We start from the raw sequence: 18,379 nt of genomic DNA, 5'->3' as shown, positions 1-18,379 counted from the left end.
GGAAACACTGAACTTAACACTCTGACTCCTCCTTGACTTCAGCTTTGTAGCTTCCTGCTGGAGATGGAGGAGGTCTCCCAACCATCAGCCTCAAACTGCACTGATTCTGATAGTTAGTCAAAGCGTCCATCAGCATCCATTAATCAGCCAAACTGATCAATCAGTCCACCTCTGGATGCTTCCAACACTTTTCTAAGGCTCTGTAATGTTTGCACTGACTGAAATATTCAAACACAACAAGTCACAGTAACAAGTTCTGCTGCTGTCCACTCTTTAAAGAAGTTTGATTCCATGATTATATTAAACATCACTGCACCATGTTTTTGTGCCTTTAACCTTCAATAAAACAGTGAACCTGATCTCCATTTCTATCAGTTTGTTCCCATTTGCTCCCAAATTGCTTCTGACATGTTTGTTTTCTTTGAAACTTGAATCATTTGGCTGCACAACATGAGTTTGTATGGATGGAGCCACTGGTGGAGCTGGCAGAGTTTAAGAGCTGAAGTCACTCCGTCTTTATTGAAGCAGCAGCATGTTGTCATTAATATTAATGAGAGCTCTTTTTCTCTTGTTCTGTTGGACTGTTTTAACCTGCATCCTGTTGGCTTCAGCTCACATGTTTTATTCTTTATTCAGATTGGAGTACTGCAGGTTGTCAGAGATCAGCTGTGCTTCTCTGGTCTCTGCTCTGAAGTCCAACCCCTCCCATCTGACAGAACTGGACCTGAGCGGGAACACCATCAGTGACTCTGCAGCGAAGGAGCTGAGCAGCTTTCTGCAGAGTCCACACTGTGGACTGAAGACTCTGGGGTCAGACACCATGTTTTAGTTGTTTGTTCAGATTAATATGATGTGAAAGTTGTGCTGGTCTTCATGGTAAAGTCTGTTTTCTTCTTCAGGGGTTTAGTTGATGAAATGATGATTTATTAAATAATAAGAAAACACAGTGAATCTGTCAGACAGAAACAAATCTAGAATCACTGGCTGATGCTTCCAGAGCTCCAGAGTTAGTGAATATTTCTGTCTGAAAGAACAACAACAGTTTGGAGCAGCAAAACTCCAAAAGCCCGTTAATCAGCTGATACTAACAAACTCCCCTCCAACTCTGTTGGAAATGAACAATCTTTGACTTGGTTAGAAAACAGCTTTCATCACAGCAGCAGTTCTCTTCAGTCAGATTCATTCATGATGACAAAACCCAGCCAGAAAGCTTCTCCCACTGATAATTTCACTGATAATTACTGAGCAGCCATGCAGGAGGGAGGCAGGGACTGCTTCATCGCTGCAGATACATGCTGTTCTGTTCCCCTGCTGGCTTTATTGGAGCTGTTTTCATCTGTTTCATTCATTTATGAGGAGAACATTGAGTTTCTGTGAATAACGTGTGTGAATGTAGGCTGAAAAACAGCAGATCAGGAACATGAAGCTTCATCAGTTTCTTTGAGAAACTAAAAAATGGTTTTCAACATGAAAAAAGTGCAGCAGGATTTTATTTCACTTTCAACGTCAATTTCATTCACAGTTTTTAATTTCCACTTTAGTATACCTGTTGATATTTCAGATGTTTTCACATTCAGAAACTTTCTGTCAAGTTCAAAACTTTTTTCAATTTTGAAAATCAGAAAAATCTGAAAATTAAAATCTGAAACTGAAGGAAAAAAAATTCAAACACGAAAAAACACATAAAATAAGATTTGAAATGAAAAATGCATCAAATAATCTACAAACAAATAACATCAAAGTAAAATCATCTGTTTTAACTTTGAATGAAATTTCTTTTTACAGAATAAGACTTGACTTTCAGTCTCAACTGATGGAAAAAGTAATATTTGGGCCCAGTTAAACTCCATGTAGAAACAGCTTTGGTAGCGAGCATCTGTACTGATCTGCTCATTAGTCCAGTGTTTGGATTTCCTGAAGATGAGTCTCTAAGCTGAGCTGCTGCCGGCTGTGTTTCTGTCTGCTTCTAAATCATGTGACTCTGATGGAAGCTGTGATGTTTAAAGACTGAATGGAAACACTGAACTTAACACTCTGACTCCTCTTGACTTCAGCTTTGTAGCTTCCTGCTGGAGATGGAGGAGGTCTCCCAACCATCAGCCTCAAACTGCACTGATTCTGATAGTTAGTCAAAGCGTCCATCAGCATCCATTAATCAGCCAAACTGATCAATCAGTCCACCTCTGGATGCTTCCAACACTTTTCTAAGGCTCTGTAATGTTTGGACTGACTGAAATATTCAAACACAACAAGTCACAGTAACAAGTTCTGCTGCTGTCGACTCTTTTCATAAAGTTTGATTCCATGATTATATTAAACATCACTGCACCATGTTTTTGTGCCTTTAACATTCAATAAAACAGTGAACCTGATCTTTATTTCTATCAATTTGTTCCCATTTGCTCCCAAATTGCTCCTGACATGTTTGTTTTCTTTGAAACTTGAATCATTTGGCTGCACAACATGAGTTTGTATGGATGGAGCCACTGGTGGAGCTGGCAGAGTTTAAGAGCTGATGTCACTCCGTCTTTATTGAAGCAGCAGCATGTTGTCATTAATATTAATGAGAGCTCTTTTTCACTTGTTCTGTTGGACTGTTTTAACCTGCATCCTGTTGGCTTCAGCTCACATGTTTTATTCTTTATTCAGATTGGAGTACTGCAGTTTGTCAGAGATCAGCTGGGCTTCTCTGGTCTCTGCTCTGAAGTCCAACCCCTCCTCCCATCTGACAGAACTGGACCTGAGCGGGAACGACATCAGTGACTCTGCAGCGAAGGAGCTGAGCAGCTTTCTGCAGAGTCCACACTGTGGACTGAAGACTCTGAGGTCAGACACCATGTTTTAGTTGTTTGCTCAGATTAATATGATGTGAAAGTTGTGCTGGTCTTCATGGTAAAGTCTGTTTTCTTCTTCAGGGGTTTAGTTGATGAAATGATGATTTATTAAATAATAAGAAAACAGTGAATCTGTCAGACAGAAACAAATCTAGAATCACTGGCTGATGCTTCCAGAGCTCCAGAGTTAGTGAATATTTCTGTCTGAAACAACAACAACAGTTTGGAGCAGCAAAACTCCAAAAGCCCATTAATCAGCTGATACTAACAAACTCCCCTCCAACTCTGTTGGAAATGAACAATCTTTGACTTGGTTAGAAAACAGCTTTCATCACAGCAGCAGTTCTCTTCAGTCAGATTCATTCATGATGACAAAATGCAGCCAGAAAGCTTCTCCCACTGATAATTTAAAGGAAATCATTTTCAGTTTGGACCTTTTTGCTCCACTTAATTTATTTAAATGATAAATTAGCTAAAAGTAGAAAAGTCCTGCAGCAAAAAGGGTTTTTGCATTAACTCCAAATTTATAACAACGCCAAGTTTATAGGCCACACAGAGAGAATGCCAAGCTACCACCAAACCACCAAGTTCCTTTTTATTCTTTATTAGTAATTCCGTTTCCATGTGGGACTGAATGTGAAGCTGAATGAAAATGATAGCATTCAGCTTTGGTAGCACACATTGAGATTTCTCCCACTGGGTCTCCAGTGGAACGTGGTGGAGCAGCACAGATGTTGGCCTTCAGGCTCCAGGCACCCACCCTCCGTCCCTCTCACTTTCTTTTCTCAAATCAATCTCTTCAACCTCACATCTAATAATAAGAAACTTAAAGTGTTTCATGAAAGCAACATATTTCTGTTTCTAAGGCAACGGTTTAGTCCAAATTCTGACTGTTTTCAGCACAAAATCATCCTTCTTCATCCACTGACATTGAACAATGTGTTCTTCTCTCTGGTTTGTATCAGAACATTCCAAGAAAAACAAAGTAACAGGAGGAGGGAAAAGGCATAATTCCTTCTTCTTTTTTGTCTTAAAAGAAGACAACTGTAAGTGTGCAACGTATTTTCATACAAAGTAACTGACTCTAAAGACACAAAAGCTGGTGTAACACTCTCCCCATTATCATCAATGACCCTAAGAGGGAGGAGCAGAGACGGGTGGGCCAGAGGAGTGTGAGGTGAGGACAGAGAACAGGGAAAAGAATGATCTTTATTCATTTAAAATGCTCTCATATTTCCTTTATAACTGAATTTAGGATCACCAGATGGAGGCAGTTTATAACTGAAGATTACTAAGTGTTTCAACACCTCAGGTGTTCACATTGAAGGCATCGAGCTTATTCATGTTGTTTTTTCTGCATAACTCTCATTCTAATGATATAGATACATATTTGCTGTACAAAGCTTTATTGAAAACTTTAAAAGTTCACTATTCAGAAAAATGTGACACCCGTTCAGCTAATTGTGTTGTGCAGTTTCAAGTCAACGTGTAATTTAATCTGGCAACAACTGGCCTCTAAAGATGGTTCCGGATTGAGAATATTGTCATAGAGCTGTTTGTTCCCCCATTTTACAACATAATCAGGCAGCCATTTTTACCTCTGAGCCTCTCCAGTCCATCAGGACTTAACTGAGGGCTTCAGTGGGAACTGACTTTCATTCCACCTTAATTATTCCAAATGTAACTGCATCAAATGATGAGAGAATTTATAAAACTGTCATTAACCGTGTTGAGTTGGTTCCTTTTTGGGGGTTTCAGCTAAAGTGGTTTCAGTGCTTCCAGAATGTTCCCTAAATAAAACCTTACTTGGATTTTCAGAAGTGAACTTGAATTTATTTCCATACTTTTAAAGATGTAATCAGAAGATCTCAGACAGTTTGCAGATCTCTAAGTTTTCATTTCACCACGTAAGCACAGAACATTATCAGAAAGTATAAGAGAATCCCACAAAAGTTAAAGAAATTCATTCTAATTGTAATATTTTTCATTTCTTTCTTCAAACAAACACAAAAACTGAATTAAAAAAGAAAATATGGAGAAATCAAAATAAAATGAAGAAATAAATTATTTGGAGGGATTAAATAGATCAACATTGCAAAGGAAACTAATACAGGAATAATAAATCAAAATGAGACAAATAAATACATTCTAATTGTAAAAATGTATTCAATTCAAAACTGAGTCAGAAAGTAAATAAATAGCAACATTAGCACAATTAAACCAACAAACAATAGAATTAAGGCAGACAAATGACATTCTTTATCTTTGATTAGGCACAAATTCTGATTTTTCTTATTATTTTACTTGAATTTATCATCTTACAAACTAATTTATCGAACTATTCATATATTTTGTATATATTTCAGATTATGGCTGTTTCAGTCCTCCATAGAGGAGAGCCCAGAAGTAACAAGTGATCACCTTTTTTCCCAATAACACCATTAACCCATAGTCTGTAATGTTCACTGTCACGGCCCGGCTCCTGAACATAAAATGGAGACGAACACAAGGGGTTAAACAAGTTGTTCATTGTTAAAAGCCAGCCTGCGTTAACTCTCAGCACACACATCAAGCAGCATGAGTGTTGGGAGTCCACACTGTAAACAGGAGACTCTGGGCTCAGTTCCCTGCCTGTAAATATAGGATCATTTCTATGTCAAATCTATAAAATGTCATTTTGTTTCCTAAATGTAGTTAGTTGTCACAAAGCACCAGTGTTTGTCAGAGGAAGTGAAGAACATGCCCACTTTCAGTTGTTGAAAACTGCTTGTTAACTGGCTGTTAACCTTGTTCACAGAAAGACATAAAGCAGCAATCAGTACCATGGCTGAGCATTTTCTTAGGACATAAAAAAAGATCAAAACTTTATAAATGATTCTGAATTCTTCTAAACATTAACATTTGATAAGATCCTCTCATCTCACACGTTTCTGGTGATAAAGTTGTTTTTCTTAGTAAGACACATACAGATTAAAGTATCTTTTCAAATGCAGGTTTCAATATAAAACTGATTAATAAGAAGTTTGAATGAGAAAATCTGCACATTATTAGTATTAATATGTTGACATGAACAGACATATGACTCTTCCTCTGATATTGGTGAAATGTCTGTAGAATGATGAAATGATGACAGATTGGACTATAAATTATTTCAATAACATGTTTTATTCTGTATTCAGATTGTATCGCTGCGGGTTATCAGAGATGAGCTGTGCCTCTCTGGTCTCAGCTCTGATGTCCAATCTCTTCCATCTGACACATCTGGACCTACGTGGAAATAAGATGAAGGATTCAGATGTAAAACTGTTGCGTTCTATTTTGGAGAGTCCACACTATGGTCTGGAGACTCTGAGGTGGGTAAAGGGTTTAAGTCGATCTACATTGCTTGAGCAGTGTTGTCCTAAAAGTGTTCTCAAAGTAAAGATCCTGTTTCCTGTCAGGCTGCAGATGAATCACCAGCTGCTTTCTTTCTAAGGTTATAGGTAGAGAATGGTGACAGGCTTCAGGATTGGACAGAAAGTCAAAGAAAGACATCAATAGTCAGTCACAGTAATCAGGAGTATGTGAGGAAAACCAACATTTAATGTAACTAAACAAATAGCAGATAGGTCCATTTTGTTTAAGATGACTCATACTGTCATGAGCTAAATTTACTGTAAGATACTTTATACCTTAATTATTCATAGAAATTTGTATTAGTCATTAAAAAGCTTGTCCCAATGAATACATGATTCTAAGATGGCAGTTATTTGATCTCTGTATGCTCATGATCTGTTTTGAGTGACAGTAAAAAAAGAGTAAATTCACACTTTTGGCAGAGCTGACAGACAGAGTAGGCTCCCTTTGAATTATGTTATTTACTTTTACCTGTTGCCAACAACGTGATGATAATCATCATGAAGAGAGACAACAAAAACATTGTTCATTAAGATTTTGTATGATCATAATCATGAGCTTCAGAATTGTGACAGTTCTGCACCACTGTTTCATTACTGCTGAATAAAGCTCATTTTAACAAATTCTTTATCTTATGGTTCTGTTTCTTCATGCAGTCTCTCCGGAGGGACACATAAAGCCTCCACTGTCAAAACTCGTGAGTACTAATTAATACTAATTAATGTACCGCCTGAGACATGTGATCCATAAAGAATGTGGGCTCAGTTCATTATAACATCATTGATATTTGACAGGACTGCAGGAAAACATTTAAAGAGCAACATAAGGTTAAAATGAAGAAATTAGATTGTACCAAACTTTAAAATGTATCTAAAATATGATTTATCTTGCTGTAATAATTCTTTCGAAATGCTTGAGTGAGGTGGAATAATCGAATAAATTAGTAAAAAGAAAAAAGCCATTGAGGGATGTTGTAAGAACTTTAGCAGAACCAGCTGTGCTAATGCTAATGTGGGTCTGCCATGGGGAACCTAGAGCTGTTCCAGCGATGGACTCCAAAAAGAATTAGTTCGATTGTTCTCCTTGTATAATCTCACTATTGTGTGATGCAAACTATAAAAACATGGACAACACAGTTAAATACATAAATGTCACTGGCAGCTCACACTTACCATCTGTTCTCATTTCATCTACTCAGATCCCAACTAGTGCAGCTGAATGTTACAATAAATACTGCAGATTTAGGGAATTGTAGGATGGAATTATTTCTGTTGCTTTCATTGGAGATCGTCCCATATTGTCGATGTGAAATGAGATGATAAAAGAAACATTAGAGCTTCTTGATGCTTTGGGAATTCTTCCTGATCATGTTTTGGCTGCCACCTTAAATATGGCTGCCACCTTAAATGTGGCTGCCACCTTAAATGTGGCTGCCACCTTAAATATTACTGCCACCTTAAATGTGGCTGCCACCTTAAATATTACTGCCACCTTAAATATGGCTGCCACCATAAATGTGGCTGCCACCTTAAATATGGCTGCCACCATAAATGTGGCTGCCACCTTAAATGTGGCTGCCACCTTAAATATTACTGCCACCTTAAATGTGGCTGCCACCTTAAATATGGCTGCCACCTTAAATATGGCTCCCACCTTAAATATGGCTGCCACCTTAAATATGGCTTCTACCTTAAATGTGGCTGCCACCTTAAATGTGGCTGCCACCTTAAATATGGCTGCCACCTTAAATGTGGCTGCCACCTTAAATATGGCTGCCACCATAAATATGGCTGCCACCTTAAATATGGCTGCCACCTTAAATGTGGCTGCCACCTTAAATATGGCTCCCACCTTAAATATGGCTGCCACCTTAAATATTACTGCCACCTTAAATATGGCTGCCACCTTAAATGTGGCTGCCACCTTAAATATGGCTGCCACCTTAAATGTGGCTGCCACCTTAAATATGGCTGCCACCTTAAATGTGGCTGCCACCATAAATGTGGCTGCCACCTTAAATATGGCTGCCACCTTAAATGTGGCTGCCACCATAAATGTGGCTGCCACCTTAAATATGGCTGCCACCTTAAATGTGGCTTCCACCTTAAATATGGCTGCCACCTTAAATGTGGCTGCCACCTTAAATATGGCTGCCACCTTAAATGTGGCTGCCACCTTAAATATGGCTGCCACCTTAAATATTACTGCCACCTTAAATATGGCTGCCACCTTAAATGTGGCTGCCACCTTAAATTTGGCTGCCACCTTAAATGTGGCTGCCACCTTAAATCTGGCTCCCACCTTAAATATGGCTGCCACCTTAAATGTGGCTTCCACCTTAAATATGGCTGCCACCTTAAATATGGCTGCCACCTTAAATGTGGCTGCCACCATAAATGTGGCTGCCACCATAAATGTGGCTGCCACCTTAAATGTGGCTGCCACCTTAAATGTGGCTTCCACCTTAAATATGGCTGCCACCTTAAATATGGCTGCCACCTTAAATGTGGCTGCCACCTTAAATATGGCTGCCACCTTAAATGTGGCTGCCACCTTAAATGTGGCTGCCACCTTAAATATGGCTGCCACCTTAAATATGGCTGCCACCTTAAATATGGCTTCCACCTTAAATGTGACTGCCACCTTAAATATGGCTGCCACCTTAAATATGTCTCCCACCTTAAATATGGCTGCCACCTTAAATGTGGCTGCCACCTTAAATGTGGCTTCCACCTTAAATATGGCTGCCACCTTAAATATGGCTGCCACCTTAAATATGGCTGCCACCATAAATTTGGCTGCCACCTTAAATATGGCTGCCACCTTAAATATGGCTGCCACCATAAATTTGGCTGCCACCTTAAATGTGGCTGCCACCTTAAATGTGGCTTCCACCTTAAATATGGCTGCCACCTTAAATATGGCTGCCACCTTAAATATGGCTGCCACCATAAATTTGGCTGCCACCTTAAATATGGCTGCCACCATAAATTTGGCTGCCACCTTAAATATGGCTGCCACCATAAATATGGCTGCCAACCTTAAATATAGGTTTTCAGCCATTCTGAGACATTATTTTAAACTTCTCTGTGGGTACATGTTACTTAAACTTGGTAACTTACCTGAAGAATATTTCTGATGTGATTTAATGACATGATTTTAAGTTGTATAGCAGCAGTTTTTTTACCTCATCATGTGATCTCTCCCCATCCATTTTACAGGTCTGTTAGATATGTGTCAGCAGTGCTAATAAAAACGCAGCTAAAGCACCATCAGAGGACAGCTGCTAGCATGTGGGGGCCACTCTGTGCTTAAATGCAGCATGTATAAATGAAAAATGTGTTTTTCAGGCAAAGCTTGAGAACAGGAGAGTGCTGAGGAGTTCCAGCAGGCAGCACATCATAAAGCACAGCTGTGCAGTCAGCCACTGCCGGTGTTTATTAAAGCAGAAAATAAGAGCAGCATCTGCTTTGATTGCTCTCTCCTTCTTCACACTTTTTAGGTGACACAGTGATTATTTAATATGTAGATGGAGTGTTTTAAAAAAAGTGTTTTCTCCATGTCCTCACTGTGTAACACATGATGGTGACTGTGGGGTTATAGTCCAGCAGTTCATGTGTCTCTGGTGTTTCCCACAGTAAAGGAGAGGCACGCTGTTTCATGTCCATACAGAAGAAACTGATTTAACACTCCTCTCTCCATCACTATCTATCTTTGTTTCCTTGTCTGTTCCCCAGCTGGTCTGCTGCCTGTTTACCAGGCGCTGTGCGACTGCGAGGCTCAGGAGGACGATGAGGTCTCATTCATGGAGGATGACATCATCATCGGTACGACCGAGGCCATCGATGAGGGTTGGATGTACGGGACTGTGCAGAGAAGCGGGAAGTTCGGCCGGCTGCCTGCAAACTGCGTTCGATGTATGTGGTGTCACACTGTCAGATACACAGCTCAGTAGCTCAGAGTCATGAGACCACACCTGTACAGCCGGCCCTCATACAGATGTTTCCTCAACAACATGTGATGCAAAATAAACACATTTAATGAAACAGTCTTTGGAAGTTTTGACACAGTTTATTCCTTAAATACGCTTTAAAAATATGCCGTCTAATTAAGACTTAAGAGTTAAGAAATAAATGTTACATTTGACACAGTTTTACTTTAATAATGTCAAAGATTTGAAAGGTCATTGTGGTGAGTAGCAGGTCAGGTTTTAACCAGGTTTTATATCTTTGATCTAACCTCCAGCTAGTTTCTCTCTTCAGTTCAGTGAATTATATAACAGCTGATGAGAATTTAAAGCAACTAGAAAGAGCTGTTCCTGCGAAACAGCTGTGAGAATGCAAGAGCTGAATTACCATGCTAAAATATCTTAAGAAGCTAAAAAAAAGCTAAAACAGCTGAAGAAGCTAAAGCTGAAGGAGCTGAAGAAGCTAAAGCTAAAGGAGCTGAAGAAGCTAAAGCTGAAGGAGCTGAAGAAGCTAAAACCTAAAGGAGCTAAAGAAGCTAAAACAGCTGAAGACGCTAAAGAAGCTAAAATAAGCTAAAACAGCTCAAGAAGCTAACAGCTGAAGGAGCTAAAGCTAAAACAGCTGAAGAAGCTAAAGGAGCTGAAGAAGCTAAAGCTAAAGGAGCTGAAGAAGCTAAAGCTGAAGGAGCTGAAGAAGCTAAAAGCTAAAGGAGCTAAAGAAGCTAAAAGAAGCTAAAACAGCTGAAGAAGCTAAAAGAAGCTAAAACAGCTGAAGAAGCTAACAGCTGAAGGAGCTAAAGCTAAAACAGCTGAAGAAACTAACAGCTGAAGAAGCTAAAGCTAAAGGAGCTGAAGAAGCTAGCAGCTGAAGGAGCTAAAGAGTTAGAGTTAGAAGTTAGCTAAAGAAGCTAAAAAAGGCTAAAACAGCTAAAGAAGCTAAAAGAAGCTAAAAGCTGAAAGAGCTATGGAAGCTAAAAAAGGCTGAGAAGAAACAGGAGTTTGAAGTTGAAATGACATTTAAAAGACGAAAGTGTAATGATTTCGAGCTAGAAACAGTTGAAATGGTAGCCTGGAAAACCAGCGCCAACTGCTGGACGGCAAAATGTTTTGCCTGCGGTTGGGTCTGGCCTCGATCCACTTGTCATTTTGAAAATACTGCCCTGAATCTGGCAGATGGCAACTAAACCAATCACAACGCAGAGATGTGTTTTGAATCAACGCGGGCGGGCCAGAGGGTTCTGGTGCGGGGTTTTGAGGGAGTGACGACAGAGCAGTGCGACGTTGGGCAGTGGAAGCGAACATAGACAAGCGAAAGCACAACAAGAAAGATGGCGGCGGCAATGGAACAGTGCTCGTTTGATTCAGCCTTGGCACACAGCCATTATAACGAACAGCCTTGCCACTCTGTATTAAGCCCCATTGTACCGGCTTTTTGGCTGCAGTTCCACCAGAATTCCACTGGGAGCGTCGGTGGAGACCAGAATGAATGGGGCCCAATGGAGCTAGATGCTACAAATGGTCAGTGTCACCTAAGTCTCCTCAAGAGCGCTCAGATTTGAATGTAGTTTCTGAGAGCTCAACATGGGTTTCAAGTAAAAAATCTACTGAACGAGTACATATATCCCTTTGATTTCTTACTGGTTGGCTTCTTGTTGTCCACAACGCGCTAGCATTGTGCTAATGACAGCTGGTCGACCAGCTATGTATGACGTCATATACACTTCAAATCCTTTTTTTAAGCAAATGAGTGGCTCTAAAAATCTAAAACTCAGCCATGGGTATTTTCTAAACACCCTCTTTCGAAAACAACATTCGAATTACTAGAGAAAAAATTATATCTTGAGATAAGGGCACGAAAGGGCGTATAGCTCCATAGGACTCCATTCATTCTGGTCTCCAAAATTGGGCGCCCCACGTGGAAAGAGGGTGGAACTGCAACCAAAATCGCCTCGTTGGAAACCGGAAATGCACCGTGAGTGGCGTATCTGTCCTATTATAGAATCTGTGCTTGGCATCAGTTTTGGAAGAGTCCCCTCCCACCAAAGCTTTCTGTCGCGCTTACTACGTCACAGTCAGTTGCGCTGATTGGTCAGAGCGTTGGCCTATAGGCACAGACGCGGTTTGAAAGACAACGGGTTGTGCTCATCAACAATGTTCCGTTGTATCCATTGATCGGTGCCAGACTAAATTAGACATCCAATCCATTTAGGCTGGTTTATCAGGCTATTGAAATGGCTGAAAGTATGCTTAAATAGTTACAAAAAATTATTATTTTTTTAATTTTGAGCTGACATGCTGGGGATTGAACCCGGGCCGCCCGCACTAAAGGGCGGTAGTGTTACCATTAGGCCATTTCGTTCTGTTAAACCGGAAGTTCATATGACCTAGTTAAAGACTACACAGACAGACACAGAGCAAAGCTGCTGCAGCCGCGGGACAAGTCTGAGGCGCAGACTGTCTTCTAACACGTTTTGTGAGAAAAGTTGAACAGCAACAAAAATAATTTTAACATCGTTAGAAGCAGAAGGCTTAGAGGAAGTTAGCAAAGTAGTTTTACATCTGTGGAGTGAACTATATTGAAATCGAAGCAGTTTGAACACACACAACATATATGGAGAGATGAGACGGCCCCCCGCCGATCGCGGGAGAGAAATTACGCCGAACACTGACTTCAAATACATCTTGTGAGAAAAGTTGAGCAGCTAGAAAAATTATTTTAACACCATTAGAAGCAGAAGGCTTAGAGGAAGTTAGCAAAGTAGTTTTACATCTGTGGAGTGAACTATATTTAAATCGAAGCAGTTTGAAACACTTGAAGCTGATTCAAAAATGGCAGATTTAGTCAGAATTTGAGATTTTGTTCAAGCTTAAAGGCTCATAGTTCAAAATCTGTCCATGTGAGCTCTTTAGGAGTTACATTGGCTGAAAGAGGACAAGTTTTCCTACATTTTAAGGTATAATTTGTTTCTCTCAGTTAAACTGTATGAAAGTTATAGTAATTTGTTTGAAAAGTTGAAACTTTTCGCACTGCTGAATGTCTCACTCTAAAATCCAAGAAGGAACTTAATTTTCATATTTTTTAAACTGTCATATTTCAAAATTGGCCGAATATTTTTAAAAGATGAATCATTTTGTAATAGCTGAATGTCTTATGAACATTTTATAATTTGAATGGTGTCTCTAGCTGAAAGTATGCTGAAGCAGTTAAGATTTGAAAGGATTTGAAAGGATTTGAAAGGATTTGAAGATTTACCATTACTTTTAATGGGGAAAAAAGTTGAACAAAAAGCTTAATATCTTAAAAAGTTTAAAAGTTAGAAATACCAGAAATAATAGCAGTCATGTGCTGAATGAGCTGAACATTTTGATACCAAATTTGTTGAAATAGCTCAAAGTATGCTGAAGTAGTTGAAGGACAAAAATCGGCGGAAGAATAATAATAAAGGGAAACAGGAACTTAATAGTGAGAATGCTTAATGCATTCTCACAATAAAGCAAACCTGCCAGCAGCCATATTTGTTCTGTTGAATGTAAGTAGGCTGGACGTGGTCCCCACTCCCCACTTCTGAGATGCATGGAATGCAGCATTCCTCCTTGGTGCAGTGCTCACAGCCAGCATCCAGTTTATATTCAATCCTACACAATCTATACTCCGATTAAAGTGAACATTTATCTCACTGAAAACGCACCAAATAAACCAATCACAGTGACAAAGAGATGGCGAACATCAAGCCAGCCCGTCTGGAGGCTGCAGCCAGGTTTGTTTTGCCTGAGCAGGCAGCACTCCCTGCAGTTTCTCCCCCACAGCCAGACACAGTCTGTCAGCTGACCTCCAGGACAGAAGGGGCACCACTCTCCAGCTATCCTGTTGGGACTCATCTTTGACTCCCAGCAGGGTGAAAACATGGAGGGACACATCTTATATCCTGTCTTTAATCCACAGATGAAACAGAACAATTCAAAGTAAAGGGAAGCCAAACTGTTGTATTGAGCAGATTCAGGAAGCACTCAGACTGATTAATTACTCTCTCTCTGTGTTTCCATGTATTTCTCCCAGCTTGTCCGCAGCATGTTCACTTGGCGCTGGATAACTTCGAGGCTCAGAATGACGATGAGGTCTCATTCAGAGTCGGTGATATCATCATCTGTCCTGAGCCCAGCACCGAAAACAGGATGTACGGAACTGTGCAAAGAACCAGAGAGTCCGGCTTGGTGCCATCAAACTACATCCAAAGTATGTGCTTTCATCTGTGTGTGGAAAAGTTCATTTATCATTTAGTGTGCTGAAGCTGTGTCTGATGTTTGTCTCCTCCCATCAGGTATCAAACTGAAGCCAAACACAGAGCTGATGAAGGTGAGAGAAACAACTGGATCCTGATTTTTCACACAACTTTCAGCACCTCATGAGAACAAATCACATTAATCTGGGATTTTCTTTTTCTTTTCAACATCATTGAACTCACAGATTTGTAGCCATGTTGTAAGAAACTGTTGAATTCATGATGTGCACAAAAGCCTTCATTAAAGTTCAGACTGTAAGAATATTTGTTTAAACACAAGTTAGTTATTAGTCATAAAAACTGCTGTTCCTTCTCTTTTCCAGGCTCCAGCAACCTTCACCCCGGAAGTTCAAACTGAATCTTCACAAGTCTCATACAGGTGATGATCATTCCCATCATTCCATCACTGTTTCAGCTTTAAAAGGTTACTGCGTCTGATACTGTAGATCACAGAATCCTGTTGCACAGGCTGGAAAACTGGGTTGGAATTCTGGATCTGTGTGAATATATGATGATAATATGTTATTGAGCAGAAAGTCCCATTCACTATTAACCATAATAACAGCATAAATAATGTCTTTTAGGAAGAAGGGTTGCAGCCTGTCATGTACATCAATCCAGAATGTGGCGGAGAACATAGAATGAAAAAACAAGTGATCAGAAGTTTCATCCTCTCCACAAAACACACATCCATCCGACTCACAGCCAAAGCTCCGTCTCAGCAGCTCTCCGGATGGATATGCACCATTTAGGATTTTAAAGGGAATTTCTTTTACTTTGGGATTAATGGGGAATTTTAAATATTTAGAACGCAACGAATATATGTCTTCTTTGGAGAAAATTTGTTTAATGGAGTTACGAAATGACTATAAAGGGTGCGTGATGTCATCAAACATCTTTCTAATTGTTTTATTAGGAATCTTAATAGCCTTAAAATGACAATTTCCAACTAGAAGAAGTGGAACATTAGGAGTGATGTGAGTGGAGTTGGAAACAATCCCTTGAATTAAATGTAAAGTGGGTTTAGGGATGGCTTTTATTATGGATACAAAGAAGTTTCAATTGATGATCAGATTATATTTGAGGCAGAAATGTTCATATGTCATCACACACCCTTCATCATCAACTAAATGAATTAGAGACCAAATACCTTCATCCATCCCGTCCTTGATACACAGCGACTTGTTTGCCCTTGTGATGGATCTATTGTTCCATGTGGGCGTGTTGTGTGGGGTGAAGTTAGGATTGTTCAGGAGTTTCCAATATAAAAGGACTTGCTGGTGAAATACGGATAATTTAACGGGAAGTTTCAGAATATTAAAATCACATTTTAACAAAAGCTCAATGCCACCAAGTTCTTTGAAGATTTCTCTGGGGATATGATACCAGAAGCTCTTATCGTTAAGGAAAGACTGTAACCAGTTCATTTTCAGCGTACCATTGATAGTCAAAATCAACAGCCTGTAGGCCGCCATCTTTGTATGCCTTGGTCATCTCTGTCCTCTTAATATAATGTATCGTTTTCCTCCAGATATAATCCAAATTGATTTGATTGACCTTCTTAATGACCCTGTTGGGGATGGCCAAGGAATACGCTGAATAGATACACCTCGATATGCTCTCCATCTTAGTAAGAACAACTCGGCCCGGTAAACTGATGTCTGTCAATAACCAGGAGTTAAGTTTAGTTTGACTTTCAGTTATTACACTCCACACATTCATATTTTCTCTTTCAGCTGGGTTTTTAGATATATGTATTCCTAAGTATTTGACAACTGATTTTATAGGAATGTTGGATGCTTCTGTTAAATCACTGAGATGAACTGGCATTAACTCACATTTGTTCACATTAAGTTTTAAGCCCAGAGGCATTGGAAAATGTATTAATCCGGGGGATTTGTCCAGTTTCAAACACATGATAGCACTGTGTAGTTCTTCTATGTTAATATCTTTGTCACAGTTTTCCTTGAAATCCTCAGAGATTTGAGGGATGAAGTCTTTGACTTGGCCTGGCAGGAGCTCACTGTCTTGGGTTGAAAAAGAAGAGCAGTATAGGTTTTTGTAGAAGTTGCTCATTTCTTTTGCAATTAGAATTGGGTTTGTGCATTCCTCATTGTTAATAATAAGTGATTGAATGTGTTTTTTTTTAACTCGCCTCCTCTTTTCTAATCTGCAGAAGTATGCACTGTTTTTTTCTCCTCCCTCAATCCATTTTCACTTCAGCAGTTAGAGATTTTATACCAGGACTCTCTTCTTCTCTTGATGTATTTTCTGCAGGCTCTCTTCTTCTCTTGATGTATTTTCTGCGGACTCTTCTTTTTTGAAAAAAATAAAACTTTATTAACAATTATATACATAACAAAACTGTTAAGCCAGGGGGAGAAAAAAAATATAAAAGTATAAATGTACAAAGAGTATAGAAACATCATGCATGTAAAGAAAAACATATTAATTATATCATTTTTTTCCAAAATAAAGTTTTTTTTTTAAAGCCTTGGGTATTTCTAGACCATTGATGTCGGTGTTGTATTGATATAGTTCTTTCAAAAAAAGTGTAAAATTTGCTTTGCTGTCGGTCCATTTCCTTTTTGTGGATATGAAATTTAACTAAAAATAAAACAAGTTGTACAAAAGAATTAAATCCTTTTCCATTTAGTTATTTTCAAAGTAAAGAAAAATGTCCTTTTCATGCAAATGTGCTGAATGTCCAGTTTTCTTTTCAATAAAATTTCGTACATTCAACCAAAACATTTGACAATATAAACAGTGAAAAAATAAATGTGCAATAGATTCATCATAAAAGCCACAGAAACCACAATTAAGAAAAATTATCAAAAGGAATAGTTACATTTACCAAAAGATTTCTAATATATCTGTTTGTACATTTGTTAGTTGTGACGTCAACATTTCCCAGAAAAATATTGTTGATCAGAGCCATCATATAAAGATCAGATATAGAGCCAAAAAGAAGCTGCAATACATTCCTTGGGATAGCATTAAAGATTACACCATATTCTTTTGCAGTCTTCATAAAGTAACAGTTGACCATCAGTTTTCATGAATTGTGATACTAAAATAATACTATTATTGATCCAGTTTTTGTTATACAAAGATCTATTTTTATACAGAATACTCCTGTTATTCCAAATGTAATATCGTGTAGGTGCAAAATTATGTTTGTACAACATTTTCCAATTCAGCAGAGCTTGCTTGTGACAATTTGCTAATTTCACGGGTAATTTATCAGGGTTATAGTCACATTTTAGCAGTAAGTTAAGTCCTCCAATTGAATTAAAAATGAATTTTGGGAAAGCATTCCAAATATTATCTTCTTCATTAATTAATTTTGTAAGCCATTTCATTTTAAAAGTATTATTCAATGTTTCAAAATTTAGGACCTCCAGACCCCCATGTTGTCTTGTGTTACCTAATACCTCTTTTTTTTAGATTATGACACTTATTTCTTCATATGATATTGAATAAAATTGTATCTACTTTTTTATATAATCTTGTGTTGTACTGCTACTAGTCTGTTAAGTAAATAGTATTCTTGTTCTACACTCTGGCCTTGTTATTCGTGTGCCGACACTACAGGACACTCTTCATCTCAGAACTAAATAATCTCCTTCTGTTTGTTGTCTCTATGGAGCCATGTAGCCTAGCATGCTAACTGCAGTTAGCAGTTAGCTCTGCTACTGGTCGTGATGGTTATTTTCTCTGTGCTGCTCTAAACTTAAATTCCATCAAAAATAAAGACACTGAACCTCCAAACAGAACTAAAGGAGAACAACGCGTGAATCCATGAAACGTTTGACTGCAGTAACACCTTTCTGCCACATGACGGAGCCACTGATTCAGGTTGGAGCTTTGATGGAGAAGTTTTCAAACTGTGAGCCTCCAAA

General features: G+C 38.9%; 1 protein-coding gene across 3 annotated transcripts in view; it reads left to right on the top strand.

Annotated features, from left to right (window-relative positions):
• Positions 1 to 16,971, top strand: part of LOC142370056 (NACHT, LRR and PYD domains-containing protein 12-like) — a 62,221-nt gene extending 45,250 nt beyond the window's left edge. For all 3 annotated transcript variants that reach the window (XM_075452478.1, XM_075452476.1, XM_075452477.1), the window contains 9 exons: positions 637 to 810; positions 2,650 to 2,826; positions 6,014 to 6,187; positions 6,887 to 6,927; positions 9,968 to 10,147; positions 14,255 to 14,431; positions 14,517 to 14,551; positions 14,801 to 14,856; positions 15,062 to 16,971. In XM_075452478.1, coding sequence (XP_075308593.1) covers positions 637 to 810; positions 2,650 to 2,826; positions 6,014 to 6,187; positions 6,887 to 6,927; positions 9,968 to 10,147; positions 14,255 to 14,431; positions 14,517 to 14,551; positions 14,801 to 14,856; positions 15,062 to 15,122 — 1,075 coding nt within the window. In that variant the 3' untranslated portion in view covers positions 15,123 to 16,971. The remainder of the gene's footprint in view (positions 1 to 636; positions 811 to 2,649; positions 2,827 to 6,013; positions 6,188 to 6,886; positions 6,928 to 9,967; positions 10,148 to 14,254; positions 14,432 to 14,516; positions 14,552 to 14,800; positions 14,857 to 15,061) is intronic.
• Positions 16,972 to 18,379: the final 1,408 nt, after the last annotated feature.

The sequence above is a fragment of the Odontesthes bonariensis genome, chromosome 20, assembly GCF_027942865.1.
Source record: "Odontesthes bonariensis isolate fOdoBon6 chromosome 20, fOdoBon6.hap1, whole genome shotgun sequence".
Taxonomy (NCBI): Eukaryota; Metazoa; Chordata; class Actinopteri; order Atheriniformes; family Atherinopsidae; genus Odontesthes; species Odontesthes bonariensis.
The sequence above is the reverse complement of the archived record's forward strand: the minus strand, read 5'-3'. Positions and strand labels throughout refer to the sequence as shown.